Source organism: Brassica napus, chromosome A2 (genome assembly GCF_020379485.1).
Source record: "Brassica napus cultivar Da-Ae chromosome A2, Da-Ae, whole genome shotgun sequence".
NCBI classification, from domain to species: Eukaryota; Viridiplantae; Streptophyta; class Magnoliopsida; order Brassicales; family Brassicaceae; genus Brassica; species Brassica napus.
Genome location: NC_063435.1, coordinates 12,310,742 through 12,330,224, shown reverse-complemented (window position 1 = coordinate 12,330,224; position 19,483 = coordinate 12,310,742). Strand labels below are relative to the sequence as shown.

General features: G+C 37.3%; 3 protein-coding genes, 1 long non-coding RNA gene, 1 other non-coding gene and 1 pseudogene across 6 annotated transcripts; 3 read left to right on the top strand and 3 right to left on the bottom strand.

Annotated features, from left to right (window-relative positions):
• Positions 1-2,008: 2,008 nt before the first annotated feature.
• On the bottom strand, positions 2,009-2,080 carry TRNAD-GUC. Its single transcript has one exon. It is a non-coding gene; the product is annotated as a tRNA-Asp (tRNA).
• Positions 2,081-3,301: 1,221 nt separating this feature from the next.
• On the top strand, positions 3,302-5,446 carry LOC125575022. 2 transcript variants are annotated; one of them, XM_048757838.1, is made up of 6 exons: positions 3,302-3,606; positions 4,382-4,508; positions 4,584-4,723; positions 4,804-4,863; positions 4,964-5,032; positions 5,123-5,446. In XM_048757838.1, the coding sequence occupies exons 1-6, from the start codon at positions 3,394-3,396 to the stop codon at positions 5,219-5,221; spliced, it is 708 nt and encodes a 235-aa protein (XP_048613795.1). In that variant the 5' UTR covers positions 3,302-3,393; the 3' UTR covers positions 5,222-5,446. The 2 variants fall into 2 exon arrangements, with proteins under 2 accessions (XP_048613795.1, XP_048613793.1); XM_048757836.1 differs by having other exon boundaries at positions 3,304-3,606; positions 4,801-4,863.
• Positions 5,447-6,605: 1,159 nt separating this feature from the next.
• LOC125587410 (pathogenesis-related protein 5-like) lies at positions 6,606-7,741 on the bottom strand. Its single transcript, XM_048757833.1, has 2 exons — positions 7,609-7,741; positions 6,606-7,516 (listed from the first exon to the last, which is right to left on the bottom strand). Exons 1-2 carry the CDS (start codon positions 7,655-7,657, stop codon positions 6,822-6,824), a joined length of 744 nt encoding a protein of 247 aa, XP_048613790.1. The 5' UTR covers positions 7,658-7,741; the 3' UTR covers positions 6,606-6,821.
• Positions 7,742-8,506: 765 nt separating this feature from the next.
• On the bottom strand, positions 8,507-10,773 carry LOC125587408 (probable 1-acyl-sn-glycerol-3-phosphate acyltransferase 4). The gene is made up of 3 exons (XM_048757826.1): positions 10,465-10,773; positions 9,228-9,809; positions 8,507-9,138 (listed from the first exon to the last, which is right to left on the bottom strand). The coding sequence occupies exons 2-3, from the start codon at positions 9,791-9,793 to the stop codon at positions 8,562-8,564; spliced, it is 1,143 nt and encodes a 380-aa protein (XP_048613783.1). The 5' UTR covers positions 9,794-9,809; positions 10,465-10,773; the 3' UTR covers positions 8,507-8,561.
• Positions 10,774-11,322: 549 nt separating this feature from the next.
• LOC125587407 lies at positions 11,323-15,346 on the top strand. Its single transcript, XR_007323684.1, has 3 exons — positions 11,323-12,929; positions 13,057-13,323; positions 13,503-15,346. It is a non-coding gene; the product is annotated as an uncharacterized LOC125587407 (long non-coding RNA).
• Positions 15,347-15,690: 344 nt separating this feature from the next.
• On the top strand, positions 15,691-19,181 carry LOC125587406 (annotated as a pseudogene).
• The last annotated feature ends 302 nt before the right edge of the window (positions 19,182-19,483 follow it).

Here is a 19,483-nt window from a genome sequence, read left to right as displayed (position 1 = left end):
CAGAAGAGAGAGGGCTCTGGTTTTGAGATGTGTAAGGAGTGACTCCAGACGATGGACTAGCTATATCACCAGGTGGAGGTCTACATCCCCGTAAGGAAACAATGCAAAGATTTGGATCAAGTGGTACTATAGCTCAAGAAGCAGAACAATTGATTAAGAAGTGAATCATCAGAAAATTAAGACAAGAGAAGGAATGTGGATCTCAACTAAATATAGTTCCTACTACAAATATGCAAAATTAAAGATAATTTCAGTCAAAAAGAAAAAAAAACCCAACATAGTTCCCATTTTAGTTTATTAGACAAGAACTGCAAAAAAAACAATGCTTTTAGGTTTTCACATGCTTTCGGACATAACACACTGAGATTAGTAAGAAAAAATGCTAAATTAAACATTAAGACACTATGTTCGCTCAAGCTTAGTGTTGTTTCCATTCCCAACGAATTCAGATTCAAACTAGCTATCAACAGACAAGATCCGATCTGAAATATTTGGGCATTTGTGACCTTGGGATAAGTGGTGCCATCTTGTTCAACGACCCAACCAGCTTCAGAAGAGAGAGAGAGCTTTGAGCACCTCATTGTTATCGCAATGTTTTGTTTTGGAAGGTTAAAATCACCTTGGGCTCTTAGACCAGTGTATATCTTCGCAGCTACACATCTTCTCCGATTGTTCTCACTCTCTCTCCTCGCCGCACCTGCTGATGTCGACGTATCCCCATCCCACGTCATCCTTCTTCGAAAAGGTCCGAGTTTTTATGTGTGAAGGCAGAGTACTGAAGAAGAAGAAGAAGTTAGTGCTCACGAGGAATACGCTTTTCCTTCGCTGGAATCGAAGAAGAAGAATCTTTCTTTTCTTATCAAAATTAAGTTTAAAAAAAATAAAAAAAGTATAACTGTGATGGAGTTCCGGTCGTGTGTTCGAGTAGGCGGGTTCACATTAAGAATCCGTTTTTAAATTATATTTAACCGTCCACGTGTCACGAAGTAGTTTCTGAAGGGTGAGATTGGGTAAGTTGTACTTAAGGGATGTATTGATGGATGTAGAGGATAATGCTTGTGCGGTAGTCAACATAGTGGGTCCTACTTTTCTGTATGGGTGAAAACACACACCATTTGATTAGTTCTTTTCTATCAGAACCAGTGAAATAAGTTTCTTAAGAACACCATCAAATGATTAAAGACGTGTTTTAACATTAGTGATATTTTAATCAAAGTCTCAATGTTTTCTGGCATGGAAAATTGGTCACTTGTCCTGTCTGGTTTGTATTGTAAATTATTCCATTTCTTTTGACTTCTTTATAACATTCTTCTTACTTTACCAATGTTACAAAACACTCATTTTCTATAGATCGGTCATATTTACTTACTTTCCACAATATTGTCATGCCCATTCTTAGACTTTAACTTTATTTCTAAAATGAAGTAGCAACTTGTTAATATTTTTAGTTTCAGAAAAAAACTTGTTAATATTTTTGGAAAGTTGGATTAATTGATTGGTCGGTCCTTCATTTGCTTTTGTTTTATTTTTATTTTTTTGTCCAGTTCAAAGATTTGTGTACCACAGCAAGACCCAACAGCGTTATCTGAATTATGTTATTTTTCAGAATATAATAAGAGTAAGAATGTGTGGCTGTAATATTAGTAATATTTACTTTTGTATGGTGGAAAGTTACTATCAGAAAAAAAAGTTACTTTTGTATTAGACCAAAAAAAAGTTACTATCAGAAATATAATTGTCTGCCGAATGAAGGTGGACGTCTATTTTTCATTTTTTCCCCTTGTCATCGAATGTGCAGCTCTGACTTCTGAGATATGATATACGTCATAATTCATTTATTGTGAATTCATTAAAAATACGACAGCTATAAAAATGTGGAGCTTTTGCGTGTGACATGTCTTTAAATTATTAAACAACTCTAGCGAGCAGAACACTCACTGGATCAGAGGGTTCGGTAAGCGATCTTGGATTGGATCCGAGGGTTCAGTTAGATTCGGCAAAAAATAAGCGCCGTTGCCGGGGATCGAACCCGGGTCACCCGCGTGACAGGCGGGAATACTTACCACTATACTACAACGACTTTGGTGTTCTAGACAATAATTACATTTATGTAATACATTACGCTAACCTTCATCATAAAGACCAAAACCAGCTTTCTTTTCTTTTTTTTTTTTTGAACACACCAGCTTTCTTTTGTTAAATTTGGAGATTCAAGGTGTCTTAAAATTGTTCCATAAAATTAAACTGGAGACAGAATGTATAGATATCAAAATATATTGAGATTCCATAATAGTGTGTCTACGTTTGGATTATATCAGTTTTATAGTATTTAGTGTATTGACACCAAATGCTTTCCTGATTATAGCTTTCTTGATTTTAGGCCAAAGTATTGACTTGTTTCACAAATATGTTTTGCTTTTTCTGATTATTTCCATGATATCTTGCCAACTTCTCCTTAATTTATTTCAAAAAATTAACTGTAAACTCACACAAAAATGTTTGCATTTTGCCCTAACACTTACAAAATTGTAATGACTTTTTTTATAGGTGTAAATGTTAAGTAGTGTTATGACTTACGAATCACTCCATGGACTTTGGTTCTAGTGAACTGTTATATACATGAGAGGCAAGTATTTAATACAGTCCTGGGGTGATTGAAAATTTCAAAATCATGGAGAGCATAGAGAAATAAACAAGTAAAGTGGTATTGTCGTAATTATACGAATGTATGGGCCCATTAAGGCTGTCCTTTTACACAAAATATATATCAGTCTACCATTCAGCTTCACGTCGATGGCGTGTATACATTGCACAAAAGTTACTATTGTGTGGCCCTCGTTTCCTTCTTCTTTTAACTATTTAAACCCTTTTAAAAACATAAAATTCGGATTCCAATACAAATTATTACCTTAAATGTTCATAAGCATTTAACCAAAAGTATTCAATCCACCTTTTTTCCTTTTAATTTTTTTTTAAAAATGTTTGAATCAACAAAATGTAGCATGTTATTAACAAATTAAAAATGCATTTTGAATTTTTCATCGAAGTATATTTTCAGTAAACATACCATTAACTTACAATATTAGCAAAAAAAAAATTGATTTAAACTGGATTAAACAGTCCGTAGGTGGAACCATTAAAGACAAAAAAAAAATGAAAGAAGAAAACCGCTCAGTTTCCATAGTGCAAATAGGTTGCAGTACAAACCCACGTGTCCGCATATCATTGGTAATCGTGCTAAGCAGGCAGTCGCTATCGTCCCTTCCCTACCTTCGTCTCTCTCTCTCTTACACTATACTCTTCTTTTGCCCTCCTCACTGCTTACTCTGTCTTTCTTCCTCAGACACCAATTAAAAAACCCTATTTTCTTCTCTGATCGTGAAGAGAAGACAAATGCTGGAAGCTGCTGATAACTCAAACGTCCTCAACAGAGGATTCTCTCAGCTTCAGAATTGCTTCGGTGATTGCAGTAGCGAAGAAGAACTAACCGTCCTGCCACGTCATACCAAAGTGGTCGTCACCGGAAACAACCGTACCAAATCTGTCCTCGTCGGTCTTCAAGGCGTCGTTCAGAAAGCCGTCGGGCTCGGTGGTTGGCATTGGCTGGTGAGATCAATAATCATCAACTCACCCTCCAAGCTTCTTCCTTTTTTTTTTACTGGGGTTTTATTACATAATCTGAAATTATTACAAACCTTCAATAATGCAAGAAAATCAATGGTAGTAAGTTCGATGTTTGCTGAATCAAAATGGATCAAAAGAAAAGCAAAAAAAAATTAAAGACCATACCCGATGGGACTGATTGTCCATAAAAATTCTAACTTTATTCTAAATTGCATCATTACGATCTTCACTTTTTGTATTTTCTTCTCAATTTTCTTGTGAATCCTTATCCCTTTTCAATCTTTGTGGGTTCAAGCTGGCTTTTTTAATTTCTCACTAATTTTAATATTAATTAGGGTTTTGTTCTTCCTATTTTTTTTATTCAGATGTGTCATTTTCACTCACAACCTGATTTAATTAGGCTACTTTAACTCACAACCTGATTTATTTGATCATTACTCACTGCACCACTTCCCTGCGTTACTATCTGATTAGTACTCAATTAAGTTGGTTAGATGTTTTTGTCTCAAAATATAATTTGTTTTCACATTTCTATACATCTTTTATCTTACTGTGTAACAAATTTTGCATATACTTTTTAATACTTTCTTGAGTTGAATATATATTATATATATTAATACGATTTGTTCATGACCCAATGCATATTATTTTACTACTCAACATGACCCAATGCATATTATTTTACTACTCAAAAAAGTCTCAAACTTTGACTGATATCAATCTTTTTAGTCCAATCCTAATGGTTTGAATTTTTCAGGTTTTGACAAATGGAATCGAAGTGAAGTTGCAGAGGAATGCGCTTAGTGTCATTGAAGCTCCTACAGGGAACGAAGAAGACGATGATGTCGAAGTTGGGCATACACAATGGAATCCCTCTGATATGAGTAAGCTTGGTTCCTTGTCAACAACTCTCCGATGTTTGAGTGTTAAGTACATGTTCTTTGATTGTGTGTTTGCAGCATGTGAAGACACTTTGAAGCCTCACAAGTCGAAGCAAAGAGGATACAGATCAGCGCGGTTATCACATAAGGCAATGTGCAGGGCCTTATCTTCTGACTCACACTCAAAAAGCTCGACTATTACTCCTCCTGTGAACATGGTAATTAATGTCTTTGGACTTTTGTTGGATATGCATTTCAAAGTTTTTTGGTGTTACAATAGATGGTTTTATTGCAGAAGGTTGATCTTAGCAAACTGGATATGCCTGCATTACAGAGATACATACGACATTTTAACCTCGTGAGTCAACAGAAACAATCTCTTTTTTTTTTTTTACTCTCTTATTCACTGTGGAAGAGAGTTTTTGATTTTGACAAGATGTGTGATCTGTTTTGGTAAGGTGGATACACTTCCTAACCCGTCAAAGGAGCAACTACTTGACATTGTTCAGGGACACTTCATGTCTCAGGTAACATTTCCTCTTCTAACAGCTGAAATCAAAAGGGTCAAGAAGCTATAACATCTTTGTGAATTTGTCTTCTCTTTCTCTGATTTACAGGAGATGGATGAGCTTCAGGTTATAATGGGATTCGTTCAAGCTGCAAAAGGAATGAAGAAAGCTTGCAGGTGGAATTTAAGAGAACACCAGAAACACTGATCTTAACTGCAACAGCTAAAGCCCTTGAATGGACTAACGGACGGTCACATATTTTTAAACCGTGGCTTCAAAGGTTGATTAGTAGTTAAGCCTCTGTCTCTTTTGGGTTAACAGTAGATGTTGTTATTTGCTCATGTAAGTACATCAAGAAGCAATGACCCTAAAAACAAAGAAGCCTTTATAATCTCTAATTAAGCATCCATCTTTATATACGTATTGCAAAGACTCTGAGTTATATGTTTCTTTTTTCCCAAAGATAAATAGTTTATAATTTTTTTTAAAAGATACAAATGTGAACTGAATACTTTAAACAAATCTAAAAATAGAAGAAGGTAATACAAAGTCATAATCTTTCCGTGCATGATAAGTAAAAGAAATGTGACAGAGAAAAACAACCGAATTTAAACCGGAGCACCGGTTTTGAAGACCGGTTTGGAGCAGAAAGTGATCAAGTAATTCGACCCAGAACAAGTGAAAGCGCTTGTAGCCTTTTCCGACATTAATAGCTGTAACATTTATGAAACACGAAAACGGTCTGTAGGTTTCATTAAGTGAGTTGATGAATTATGACAGCCCAAATGTAATATAGAAACCCTCTTCGTTTTGATGTTGCTGCGACTAGCGTGACTTCGCTAGGCAACCAAATGTTGTTCATTTGTATGTAATAGGATTTTATGACTAGTCATACTAATCGCATAATAATTAATTTTAAATCGCTACAAAATTAATTTTAAACTATAAAAATTTTAAGACTATAAAATAGTGACTTGCGACTAATCATAATTTCAATCATGCGATATCAAAAAGAACAATTAGTTGCGATCTACGACTGGTCAAATGTTGCAGCAACGAGCACCAAAGACTTGTTTGGTTTTGGGTTTGCAAGACTCTTTCCCAACCAAAAAGGTAGGAAAAAAGAGAGAGAGAGAGAGAGTTCAAAGTTGGTTTTATCAAAACTAACCTGATCTCACTTGCACCTACTCAGATAAGGAGATAAGATGACACGTGAACAAGCAAATAGATATAAATAAAACAGGAGATGCTACCTGTATGCTTTTCCTGAAAGGATGATCTAATGGAGCAGTTAAAAGAGCCCAAGCAAAGGTCTTCTCTCTCTTTCATCACCGGCATAAAGAAGGCAATATCCTTTTGGGACAAAATTGCCTTCTATGCTTCTTCCATCACCGACAAAGTTTTTGTTCAGATTCTACAAGTTAGAACACTTTCTTGACAATAGCAAGGGTAAATGACATCCTGTTGTTTCTAACTTAGTGATCCCATGATTTTCAAGTATACAAAGTTCTCTTGCTCCACGGCCATTGCACGACACAATCAGCTTAAGATAAGAGTCAAATGAATGTGTGAGCTTCAAGGGAGCATCATGAAATATAATTACTAGTTTATTATAGCTTAAAGAGCTAATTAAACATGAAAAATGGATCACATAAATCTTTTAAATCTGTAAGTTCCTTTATATTATTGCAATTAGTGTAACAACTGAATACTTAAGGATCTTTAAAAACAGAATAAGATATTCATCTTTCCGTGCGTAACAAGCAAGAGAAACCCGACCAGACTCTAAACCGGAGCTCTGATTTTTTTAAGAACGGGCCGGGCAGAAAGTGATCACGTAGTTAGCTCCATTACAAGTGAAGGTACTTGTCGCGTCGTCATAGGCGTAGCTATAAGCGGTAGGGCAAGCGTTCTTGAACATCGCCGAGTACTGCGTCGGAGAACAAGTTTGCGGCGTCGCGTGAGCTCCAGTACAACAAAACTCCGGTGAGTTAAACGCGGCGCATGCGCTCTTGCACGCAGCCACGATACCACCGTTCAGCGGGTCCATGATCCGAAGCTCGCTAGGACAGATCTCGTTGATGTCGGAGACGCAGCCCGCGTAACGACAATCTCCGGATCCTCCTTGCGGTCTAATCCCCATCTTGACGTTGTAACCGTCGACGAGGCTCACGTCGTAGAAATCCATGCCGGAGTTGCTTGAACCGACGGTGAACTCGGCCAGAGTGGCTGGAGGAACTCCGTTGCCTGTGCATTTTAAAGCGCCGCCGCAGTCTCCGGTGACGCAGGTGCCGTGGCCGGAGGAGTCGAAGTTGCAGCCGGTACGAGCCCAGAAGCGTCCTGACCATCCCGGAGGAGCGTTGAGCTCTACGGAAGCGCCGGGAGTCAAGGGAAACCCGCCTTCGCCGAGGGTGTTGGCGTTGCCGGAGAGGATTCCCGGCCACACGATGTAAGGGCAACTGTTTTCCAAAGTGAAGACGGTGGCGGAAACAGCAACGCCGCCTGCAATATTACAGAAACAACTGTTATAAAGGCATAAGTGAAAGTGGAACACAAGAAACGAAAGAGAAACAGAGTGTTGTTTTTGTTGTTACTTGTGATGAACGCAAAGAAGAGAATATGAATACTGGAGAGATTCGCCATCTTTTTATTAGGGTTTAGTTTAGTGTGTGTTATGCAATGTTGATGATGATGAATATGAGTTACTGTCACGGATCATCTATTTATATGAGTGATGGTCACTAGAAAATTTTACTCTTCTTGGTCCAATGGTTAGCCCATCTTCTTTATCACTATGAATTTTATTTTTGCTTTAATTTTTTTAATATAATATACAAAAATTAAACTTTATAATTTGATTCTTTTATAAACTTAATGACACGGTATCATTTACGTTTATGCATTTTTGTTGCACTCTCTTTTTCCCAAATGAAGTTTTATTTGCATGTCTTGAATCTTTTAATGTGCACATTTATACAAGTTTCTTGTCTAATCTACCTCACAAGAACACGCTTTCCCAACCGAAAAGGTAAAGCAAGTTTATAGGTAGTTCTATCAAAGCTAACCTAATCTCACTTCCACCTACTTGGATAATCAAGATGACATGTGAACAAGCAAAATGCATGTAAATAAAACAAGCAATTCTATACATTCTCTTCTTGAAAAGATGATCTAATGGAGCAGTTAAAGAGCACAAGCGACCGGTCTTCTCTCTTGCATCACCTTTAGAAGAAGGTAGCATCCTTTTGGGACAAAATTAAGCAGTTTACTTGCGTCTTCCATCACTGACAAAGTCTTGTTCAGATGGGAAGTTTCTTTACTAGTTATATAGAACACTTTTCGACTACAAAGAGTTGATGACCTATTGTTGTTTCTAACTCAGTGAACACAAGAGTTTAGTTTCACAGTTCCTACAATCAATTACCCAAAGTGGCTACTGCAAAGACTAAACAGCTTGACACAACCATAATGCAAATAAATATACAAGTCAAATAAATCTTATCATCCTGTATATTCTTGTCTGAAAAAAAATGTATGTACAACAGAGTTAATGGGTTTTTGATTCTTTACAAGAACCTCCTTTACAAGAGCCAACAGATGGTGAGGGCCGGAACTTGTAGTAAGTAGCAAAAGACAAATATGTGAAGCTTAGACCAACATATACTTTGAAACAGCTATGTGAATACAAGGTCAGATAAAGAAACAGTACCGTCAAAGATACTATCACTCCAAATGTTGCAATGCACTTGAGAATAGATAGTTCTTCTTCTGGTCTTTGATTTGGGAACTGCCCCTGAGCATTGAAATCAGATAGCAGCTTGTCCTTGGACTTAAACGAATCCATTAACCAAGCAGAAGACCCTGCCTCGCTTGCTGGAATCTCCTTTGCTAGAACTCGCTTAACGTGGATGTGAACTTCTGAAGGATCAGTACCGAATACATTGTCCATGAAAGATGGGCAGCGAGGCTTGTATGCGATGGTCAAATCGTATACTGCGTCCAAAGAGTTATGTAGAGCTTCTAAGCAAACGCTGAAGCCTCTTGTCTTCGGTAAAAGTACGTTTGATAGTGTTGGAAGACCAGCTTCGGCTGCAAACTTTTGGCTTCTCTTGCATTTCTCTTCACTGCATATCCAACAACAAAAGGAAGACGTTAAGCATACGTCACAGAACTCATATGTAATTAAAGTCAGAGAGGGAAACATGTAGTATACGTGAAGTCAGTTCCTTCAGGGAAGAGAGCTAGCCACAAGGGTTCTCGAGGGTCTTTAAACGTTGAAAGCATTTGAAGCATAACAGGCTCGTCCACCTCACGCTTCCTCTCAACTGGTATAAACTCAAGAACATGAAACCCCCAGCCGAAGATAGGCAGCCTCATCAAGCTGCTCTTGAGGACGTACTTGATGTAGCCAAGACAGCCTTTCCTCAATGCGATGTTCCAAAGATACATCCAGTCCACCTCTGTCCTGTGGTTTGCTATTAGCAAAACACGTTTCTCTACGGGAAGGGTGTCTCCGGAGAAAATTACTGTTGTTCCGTTGACTTTTTCGAAGAGGTAAGGCCATAGAGCTAGCCAGTGACCAAAGATGAAGGATATAGATTTTCTAGATTGGTGGACGCTGAGAAGGCGTAGAGCTAGAGCAAAAGGTGGTGCGAAGTAGATGAGGAACATGAAGGCAGTAGAGAGGAAGATGAGTAGGATGATGAGACCTCTCAGAGTCCTAAGAGGAGTCAAGGGGCGGTTCTTTAAGTTATCAGAGTCTCCGCAAACTACTTCCATCTTTTCCAGATAAAACCTTAAAAACAGTCAAAGACAAAACTCAATGGCAACATAAAGTTCAGACAAGAGACTAACAAACCAATGCAAGAGCCAACAATGTTAACTCTAAGCTCAAAAAGAAAAAGAAGCAGAGATCACGCATAGATCCTTCGCCAACAATCATGTGCAAAGATCATTTTGATTTAGAGAAACTTCTTTTAGTAAAAACGAAAACTTACTACTGTAAAAATAAAATTATTCATTCACACGATCAACGAATAAATCCTAAACTAGATATTTATTTCAATAGCTTCTTTCTCTTTAGTTCTTTTTTGCTTTTTTCGAGTTTATAATTCGCGGAATTTCTCAATAATTACAATTTCAAAACTCAGAGAATAATGATGGAAAATAGATGGTTGTCTTTTTTAGCACATACTTATTAGAATCTAAAAGCTGAATAGACTCCAATCAAAATTGAGTATTAACAATCACTATTCAAAACAGAAGCACAAAGAAAACATTCCCAAATTGGGAAACACTTGTGAATACCGCAAAACTAATGAAAATTCAGATCCCACGTGATAAAAAGACACCATAGAGACAAAACAAAGAGACACACACTTCTCTTGCCTGTCTGGACGACAAAGCAATAACAAAATCTACAGAGAACACGAGTAAGAGAACAAGAGTACCTGGAGAAGTTAGAGAGGGAGGGAGGGTGAAGAGGGAAGGAAGGAAGGAAGAGAGGATAAAACGTTATAATGGAACAGAGGAATGAATGAATGTGAATCTCAAAACGAAAGTTTCGTAGAAGGATCCAAATCTGAATGGAGATATGATCAGAGACGGTAGGGTGTACCGTAAATCAACCAATCTAATTGGCAGTATACGACAAGGTCTAAAAAGCCGCCGCGAAGACAAATCCTCGAAGCTGACACTTTTGCGACGACCACCCGATAATATTCTCCTGGGGTGTTTGTTACACTTTGAACGAAACTCAAACGTGAAGCAACCTCTTTAATAAAAAATAAAATAAAATAAATAAAACCCCATTTTATTTGTACCAAACAAAAAAGGAAGAAAATCACGCTTTTTCTTTATTTAAATTAAATTAACACGCTGCCTTTTTCTTATAAAGCTGGATCTAAAAACTTTTAGATCTAAGTTTTTATTATTTATTTGGAGACCCACATGCTCTATTATTTTCATCTTATTAGATGCAAATATGCAATTAAACAGGTTGCTTGAACATGCTCAAGATAAAATCGTATCTGTAGTTCCAAAAGCATGTATATTTATATTTAGTTTAATTTTAAGTTAGTATATTATACAAAATTTGTCTTCTCTAATCTCTAGTGGTTGATTAAAGAACATTTTCTTCTCCTAAATACATTGGACTCTTTGAACAAAAAAAAAAAAAAATACATTGGACTCATTAAATTATTAGACTAAGAAAGATACCTTCTTTTTTTGTTAATAGATCTTTAGAAAATATTTGATTTATCATTGACCAAAAAGTAAAGTCTAGTATAAAAACTTAAAAGTGATAGTAGACCAAAAATACTAGGACGTGATTGATCGGGTTCAGAAAGGTAATATTCTTCCCTCCCCGATTCGTCAACTTACAACTAGGGGTATGTATATATATGTAAATAAAACATAACAGGGGACTGTATAAAATAGAACGTAGTAACAAATGAGGGTTTATTCACAATTAACCAATTAATTGTTCCGACGGATATTTCCCCCCCCCCCTCTGCTTCAAAACTACAGAGACATGCCACTGTGGAGAGAGACGAGCGTGGAGCTGAGTTCATTGAGGTCCAAGGGCCTTCATCCTTGTTTGTACTTTTCTTGCCTACAATTTATTTTTTCAATTCTTTTGCATTTCCATGTGGGGCCACAATGTATTTAGTAATGGTCTTGTATCTGATTCTGCTTAAACTCTTCCCCTGACCAGGTGGCCAGTGCTGGATATGTTTCTGTGCATTGAGATCTAAAGGTAGCTTAGCTGTTTCTGTGCTATTAAGGCCTTTCAGCTTTGAAGGGCGAAGGCGTCTTGAAGAGGTAGCGTTTCTTTGTTGCTGTGCTACTAACAAAGTAACAAGTTCACCTGCATTTACTATATCTAGTTGGAGTTTTATTTCTCTCTCTCTTTTTTAATTTTTTTTTTTTTTCAAGTTGTGTGCAGGTTAAGGAAATGGCTAGAAAACTGTAGCAACACACTAGAAAGATGTGCTGGTTGCAATAGAAGATGCAGCAGACTCTACTGATGTTAGAAGTTCCAGTCAGAGTGTTGAAGGACTAGAAAACTGACTCTGAGGAACGCCCAGGAGTTTCAGTTTCAGAGAGAATGGTGGTAGTGAGTACCTAGTAAAAGAGGGGGAACCCTCAAGAAACAGTCGTCTGGATCTTGGAGACGAAAATATAGAAGGTACAATAATTCTAAAGACAACTTTTCTTTACTGGTTTTTTTTGGCATGTATAATTATTGGTCGAGATGCTTCGTTGCGGATTCTAAAAGTGAATGGAACATGGCCTTTTGTAGATTATGGTGCTATCCAGAGGGAGCCAATTGCTAACTGGAGTAAGGATCCGGGACATCAAGAGTGAGCAGAAATGGACAGCTGATTCTGGAGACACTGCAGTGCTTAGCCTTGCTATTGTAAACCTTCCTGTTGGTGTGAGACCTTCAAAGAATTTGAACAGTAGTCTCAAGTCCTGTTCGTTTGGTTGCCGCAGGTTTCGGCGTCAGCGGCGGCGGCATCGTCAATGAGGACAGTTGTTGTTCGTTTCGCAGACGCTGACGCTGCCGCATATCATATCACGACCGCAGATTTTATCGGCGTCAGCCGCAGGACGCAGCGTTCGGACGCGGCGTCAGACGCAGCTTCCTGCGTCAACGAAACGAACAAGAGTTGACGCAGAATGTTGACGCTGCCGCTGCCGCCGGTACCTGCGGCAACCAAACGAACAGCCCTTCAGTGTCATCAATCAACCCTCTAGGAAAGCTGATTCCACAGAGATGAATCATTTTCAACTCTAATCGCTCGACAAAAGACTCGAGTAGTGATACTGCATCCACCCTGCTACCTGAGAAGTATGCTGATTTTACACAAAGCAAAGAAATCTATCTGCTCATGCAGCGTCTATGCTGGTAAGTAACAATCTAGCAGTCTATGATGTTAACATTGTACCACTGTTACATTTTCAGAGACTAATCTCCCATTTTAAACTTTTTTTTTTTTTGAAACACCTCCCATTTTAAACTCTTGTTCGCTTAGGAAGCTGAAAGAGATTCATAAAAAAGATGGAGTCCTATTCTAGGATGCAGTACAGAGGAGGAGGAATGTTCAAGGGGAGATGGCCTTCCTGAAGGAAAGGGAAACCGTCTTGTTGCCTTTCCTATCACAGGGTCGTGTGGTAGTTGGAGATGGAAGCATATATGATGGAATGTGGCTAAAGGGTAAAAGATGTGGTCTTGGAACATTCTATTCAAGAATGGAGACGTGTTACAAGCCACATGGCGAGAAGATTTAACACACGGAAAGGTAGTTATACTATAATATAGTCTTTGATATTTTGAATTTGGATTAGCTTATTGAGGCCAAACTTGTGCACAAACTGCTTAGTATCAACAAGTTCCTAACACAACTGAAATGGCTTCTATTCTGACATAAATAAAGATTCTTATCAGACAGACAACACTTGTTTGGTTCTTTCCTTGTAGGGGTGGTTTTATTTCAACAAAGGTGATAGATGGTTTGCAAATTTCTGGAAAGGAAATGCCAGCGGTGAAGGAAGGTTCTATTCAAAGTCAGGTGAGATATTCTTTGGACATTTCAAAGATGGATGGTGACATGGACAGTTCCTCTGTATAGATGCTGATGGGACAAGGCCAGTGACCCTTGCAAAACTCTTTATAATTAAAATCAGATAAAAGAGCAACTGTTAATGCTTCTTTTTTTCCCCTCAGATACTCTGAAACGTGGGATGACGGTGTTCTTATTGACCAGAAAAGATGTTGTTTAGGCACAACATATAAGTTATTGTTATTGAGCATCATCAAATGAATCATGAAGCCAAAACATATCTGCTATTTTTTTTGTTGATGGCTTTTCTACAAACTTGCTCTCAGAGAGTTGAACATGTATTTTTGTTGGTTTGTATTTTTTTTAATTAAAGATCAAGGGTTTGTTAGTGTGTTTATATCAACAGATGTTTTTTTTTGTTTTGGAAATATATATGGGATTACTGAAATTAAATTTATTGGAGATGAAAGCGTATGGTTCTTGATTTCCTTTGTTAAAGATAAAACTGTATATCATAAGCATAATACGTATAAATAAAACAATTTACTGTAAATAATGTAAAACTGATAAAATTATTTGTTGTTATTTGTTTTTGAAATTATTTGTAGTTTTTGTAGTTATTGTGAATGTGTGATTTAGGTTCCCTTCCATTAATAATAGGAGCACCATTTGTTGGAGTAGAATAGTAAACTAAAAGTATATTTCAAATAATTTAACAAACAAATTTTTCTTTTTTGTATTGTTATACTTTATTTGTTTAAATCTTACAATCTATATATATAAAAATATGTTTGCTTCACTCCTGTGCATCCACGTCAGCGCCAGGTCAGAAAGTCGAGAGGTTTGTAGTGATGCCACGTGTCCAGAGAGAAGAAACGCAGAGTTTCATTAACATCATCTTATTGGGCTTCGTTATTTTACATGTTATTGGGCTGTGATAAAGAAAGCGTAACTGGCCGGATAAGTCTGAGTTTTGCTAACCCTAATACGACAGCAGTGAAGAACGGAGACGCATCCTAACGCCATTGGTAACTGTTCAATCCTGCTGCTTCCTCTAGACCCATGATTATGCCTGGGAAGCGGGTCGGATCCGCCCCGCTCAACCGCCCCGCCGCAGGTTAAACTCATTTTTTCACTTGAAAATTATACCCGCAAGACCCGCATGACCGGATTTCGATAACCACACCCGCTCCGCATCAAACAAGCGGGTCTAGCGGGTTATCCGCAAAAAAGTTCAAAAAGCCAAAAGAAAAAAAAAAGAATACTTGCTTTCGATCTACGCAGAGTCAAGATTTGATAGGGATGAGTTTACGGTTTCTGATTTGCAGAGAGTCAAAGGGTTGCTTTGGCGTTTGAAAGAGATGAGTTTAGTTGAGAGAATTAGTTTACGGCGTGAAAAGAAATGTTTGTGTAAAGAAATTTAGGTTTTATGTGGATCCTATGTAAGATGACAAACACGTTTAGTTAAAGTCATTAAAACAACACACATTCATAAGAGTCAACACAGAAACAACACACACTCTAATAGGTATAACATCAAATCAGCAAACGCTTTACATCTCTATCACTCCTAAACGACACAGTATCACCTTATTCGACATAATCAATTAAACACCATAACTAAATAATAATAATTTTTGTTTATTCTACTCATCACCTTATATATAATTTCTCATAACAAAAAAATGAATATTAAAAATATTAAAATGCGTAATTGAACAAAGAATAATTTGAATTGATTTTATAATTGTTTGGCTACTTATATTTTTTATAATAGATTATAATATTTATAAATAAAATAAACATACTAAATATACAATTAACATTTAAATTTAAACAAAAAATTCCGGGCGTAGCCCGGGCCGACCTTAGTTTTTGATAAAATACAGTAAATTGTCAAATATCAATCAGGATTTAGAAGTTTAAACTACTTTAAATTAAATTACTGTTTGCTATATATATTTTACTTGAAAACAAAATGAAGTAGCAAGATGTAGTATTTTGTTCTTACGATTGAAATGGCAATTTTATATCAATCTTCCAATAAAAATAGACAAAAGTTGCATAACGTAAAATATAGTATGGGGCATATAGATATTTTTGAACTGTGTCGTTTGGTATATGAAAGTGTTTGTATCTTTCTCTCATGAGGTTTTGTGCACGATTTTACGCAACCAGGCGCTCCGCACGCCTTCTGAAAGAGAGAGAGAGAGAGAGATTCTTCTTACGTCTCTCGTGAGTCCGCTGGATTCTCTCTTCACTCTTTTCTCGCTTCTCTACGTTCTTGTCGTCTTCGTCTTCTTCTTCTTCTTCTTCTTCTCTCTGGCATTTTTCGCTTCACTTTTGACATGGTGGCTGCCTCTTCCTGTTACGCCTATTTGGACTTTAGGCCTTGCAATCACTACAACAACAACAACAACAACAACATTGCCTTGTCTTCTCTCTTCGGATCAAATAGTATTTCTTTGAATCAAAACCAGAGTAGATTGAACCGAGCAACTAACTCCGGTATAGCATTCTTCTTTTGCCGCGTCTTCCTGTTAAAGTTTTTTTTTTTTTAATGTTTGCTCACACAAGTCTTAGTTTCATGTTGTTATGGTTTTTATGTTATTGGGCAAATGATGAAACTTGTAGGTACATTTGCAATTTTTATTGTGAGTTTCAGACTAGATATAAGGACTATGTGGATACATAGTTTGGAGACCTGCATAAATGGCAGTCAAACTATATATATAAACTATGAAGTTGCATGGAACTTAATTGATATAATGCCATTGAGATGAGGTTTATGAATAGTAGCTAATTAATTTTAAGTAACTCCATCGTCAACTTATAATGTGTTATGTTGTTTTTAGGTAGAGCCATGGCTATTGCTATGAATATGGAAAATGAAGCCATGGTTAGCAAGAATAATCCCCCTATGGAGAAGCGTCGGGTTGTGGTGACAGGCATGGGAGTTGAAACATCATTAGGTCATGACCCACATACCTTTTACGAGAACTTGCTACAAGGAAACAGTGGTATTAGCCACATTGAGGATTTTGATTGTTCTGACTTTCCTACGGTAAATAAGCAAATATTATTATCATATTATATCAAGACTTTCTTGGTATCTTTGTGGAGTTTCTTTATTTACTATCTTTCCTTTGTTTTTAAATTTTGTTCAAGAGAATCGCGGGTGAGATCAAATCTTTCTCAACTGAAGGATGGGTTGCTCCTAAACTGTCTAGGAGGATGGACAAGTTCATGCTCTATCTCCTCACTGCTGGCAAGAAAGCTTTGGCTGATGGTGGTGTAACCGAACAAGTCATGGCTGAGTTTGACAAAGCCAAATGTGGCGTTTTGATTGGCTCTGCACTGGGTGGCATGAAGGTCTTTCATGAGGCTATTCAAGCTTTGAAGATCTCTTACAAGAAGATGAATCCTTTTTGTGTTCCTCTTGCTACAACTAACATGGGTTCTGCTATGCTTGCTGTTGATCTGGTGTCTGATTAAATCTGAATGTTAATATAAACAAAATATGAATGAACAACACTGACGTTTCTTTTCAAATGATAAATAGGGGTGGATGGGGCCAAACTACTCTATTTCAAGTGCTTGTGCTACAAGCAACTTCTGCATTCTGAATTCAGCTAACCACATTATTAAGGGTGAAGCTGTAAGTATCCTACATCCACTTGGAAACTCAAAAGTTTGGTAGAACTACTTTATTAGACTGTCTCCTAAACCTTTCAGGATGTAATGCTATGTGGTGGCTCAGATGCAGCTATTATTCCAATAGGTGCAAACTCTCTCTCTCTCTCTCTCTCTCTCTCCTGCACTGCTCTTTGAAGTTTAAGATACATGTATCTTATTGTATGTGTACCAGTGCAGGGTTGGCAGGTTTCGTGGCAGTCCGGGCTCTTTCACAAAGGAATAATGATCCCGCAAAAGCTTCACGTCCTTGGGATTGTGTAATTTTCTTACACTGCATCGAAGTTCTGTCAATAGGACCTTCCCTTACATGTCTGTAATGTTGAAGGAAGTTTAATGTGTTGAAATGTGTGTATTATGTTTTTGTAACAGAATCGAGATGGTTTCGTGATTGGGGAGGGAGCTGGAGTTCTGCTTTTGGAAGAACTTGAGCATGCTAAGGTATATAACTTATTACAAATGAAACTTATCTCGTTCTTGCCATGGAAAAAGTTGTAAGAACTTATGTATTTTGATTTTATGTTTTCAGAAAAGAGGAGCAACTATCTACGCAGAGTTTCTTGGTGGGAGCTTCACATGTGATGCCTACCACATGACCGAGCCTCACCCTGATGGTAGTTTCATTTTCCCCTATTTCATATTAGTTTGCCATTAACCCATGTCTAAATATCCACAGGAGCTGGTGTGATTATATGTATTGAGAGAGCGTTAGCTCATGCTGGGATTCCCAAGGAACAGATAAATTACGTCAATGCACATGCAACCTCAACACCAGCTGGAGACCTTAAGGAGTACAAAGCCCTGGTTCACTGTTTTGGTCAAAATCCTGAGGTAGTTTCCTTTTCTCAGTCCTCAAGTTTAGTATCTTAGAAAATGTTACAAGATTCCAAGGTAGTTTTATGTGTTTTTCTTATTTGCTCCTCTCACTATGTTGGCAGCTAAAGGTAAACTCCACGAAATCTATGATCGGACACTTGCTGGGAGCTGCTGGAGCTGTAGAGGCTGTTGCAACCGTGCAGGTAAGACAATAAATATTATAGACTGGGTGCAGTTTTCTCATTTTTCATGCTAATTTTCTTTTGGTTTCTAAAGGCAATAAGAACCGGTTGGGTTCATCCAAATATCAACCTAGACAATCCAGAGAATGGAGTGGTATGTTGTTGTTTTTTTGCCTTATTGTTATTCCAAGATGATCATATTTTGATACTAGTATTCTACACAAAGACCATTTAATGTCCATAAGAAAAGTTTTAATAATACTACCTAATGTGATGAAACTGGAGCAGGATACAAAATTGCTGGTGGGTTCTAAGAAGGAGAGATTGAACATTAAAGCAGCCTTGTCAAATTCTTTTGGGTTTGGTGGTCATAACTCCAGCATCATTTTTGCTCCTTACAAGTGAAAGCAATCATTGCTTGTACTCCAAACCTGGTTGTATAACTTGCTGTAAGGTACACTAACATCCATTTGTTCTCTGATGTATCATCAATGGAGAGTTTGCTCTCTGACCTTAACATATTAGTTACTATACTCGGGATTGATTATTGATTAGAATAGCCTGGAAATGAAATGCTGTCCTGTGATGAAGCTGAGTTTCAAAGCATGTATTTGTTATGTGCAGTGTTTACAAGAACTTCCAATGTTATGTTGTTGCGGGAATCAACACAGTTTGTTAAACTACCAAGAGCTAAAGCTAGTTTTCTTAGGATCAAGATCTGCTGTGCCAGAGAACTTGGACAGGAGCAAACGTAGCAGAGTTTGGATTTGCCATGAACGAATATCTTCCGTGTGATACCCTTTTGATTGCAATCTTTGTAGCTTTTTGTAGTATTTCATTTTCACTATTGTTAATCATACAGTATGAAATAGTAACATACCAAATCAATCCTCAGTTAAATTTAGCAACTCTTGGCAGTTATACTCTGATTATAACATATTTAGAGGGTTGCCTTTCGAAATGATTTTGTCTTTTCAGCTGATAAAGTGGGTGGGACATACACAAAGCTGGATTAAAGTCTCTCGTTAGACTCCGCTCAAACCATGTAGTAGAAGAGACTATAATTAGATAGCCTGAAAAAAAATGTAAGACTATTTCACATTATGTCAGTGACAAAAAAAGAAAGACTATTTCACATTATGATCTATTCTTCTTGTGACCCATCTTGCATTTAGGTGGCCACTATGTTTCCCACTTACTTAAAAAAA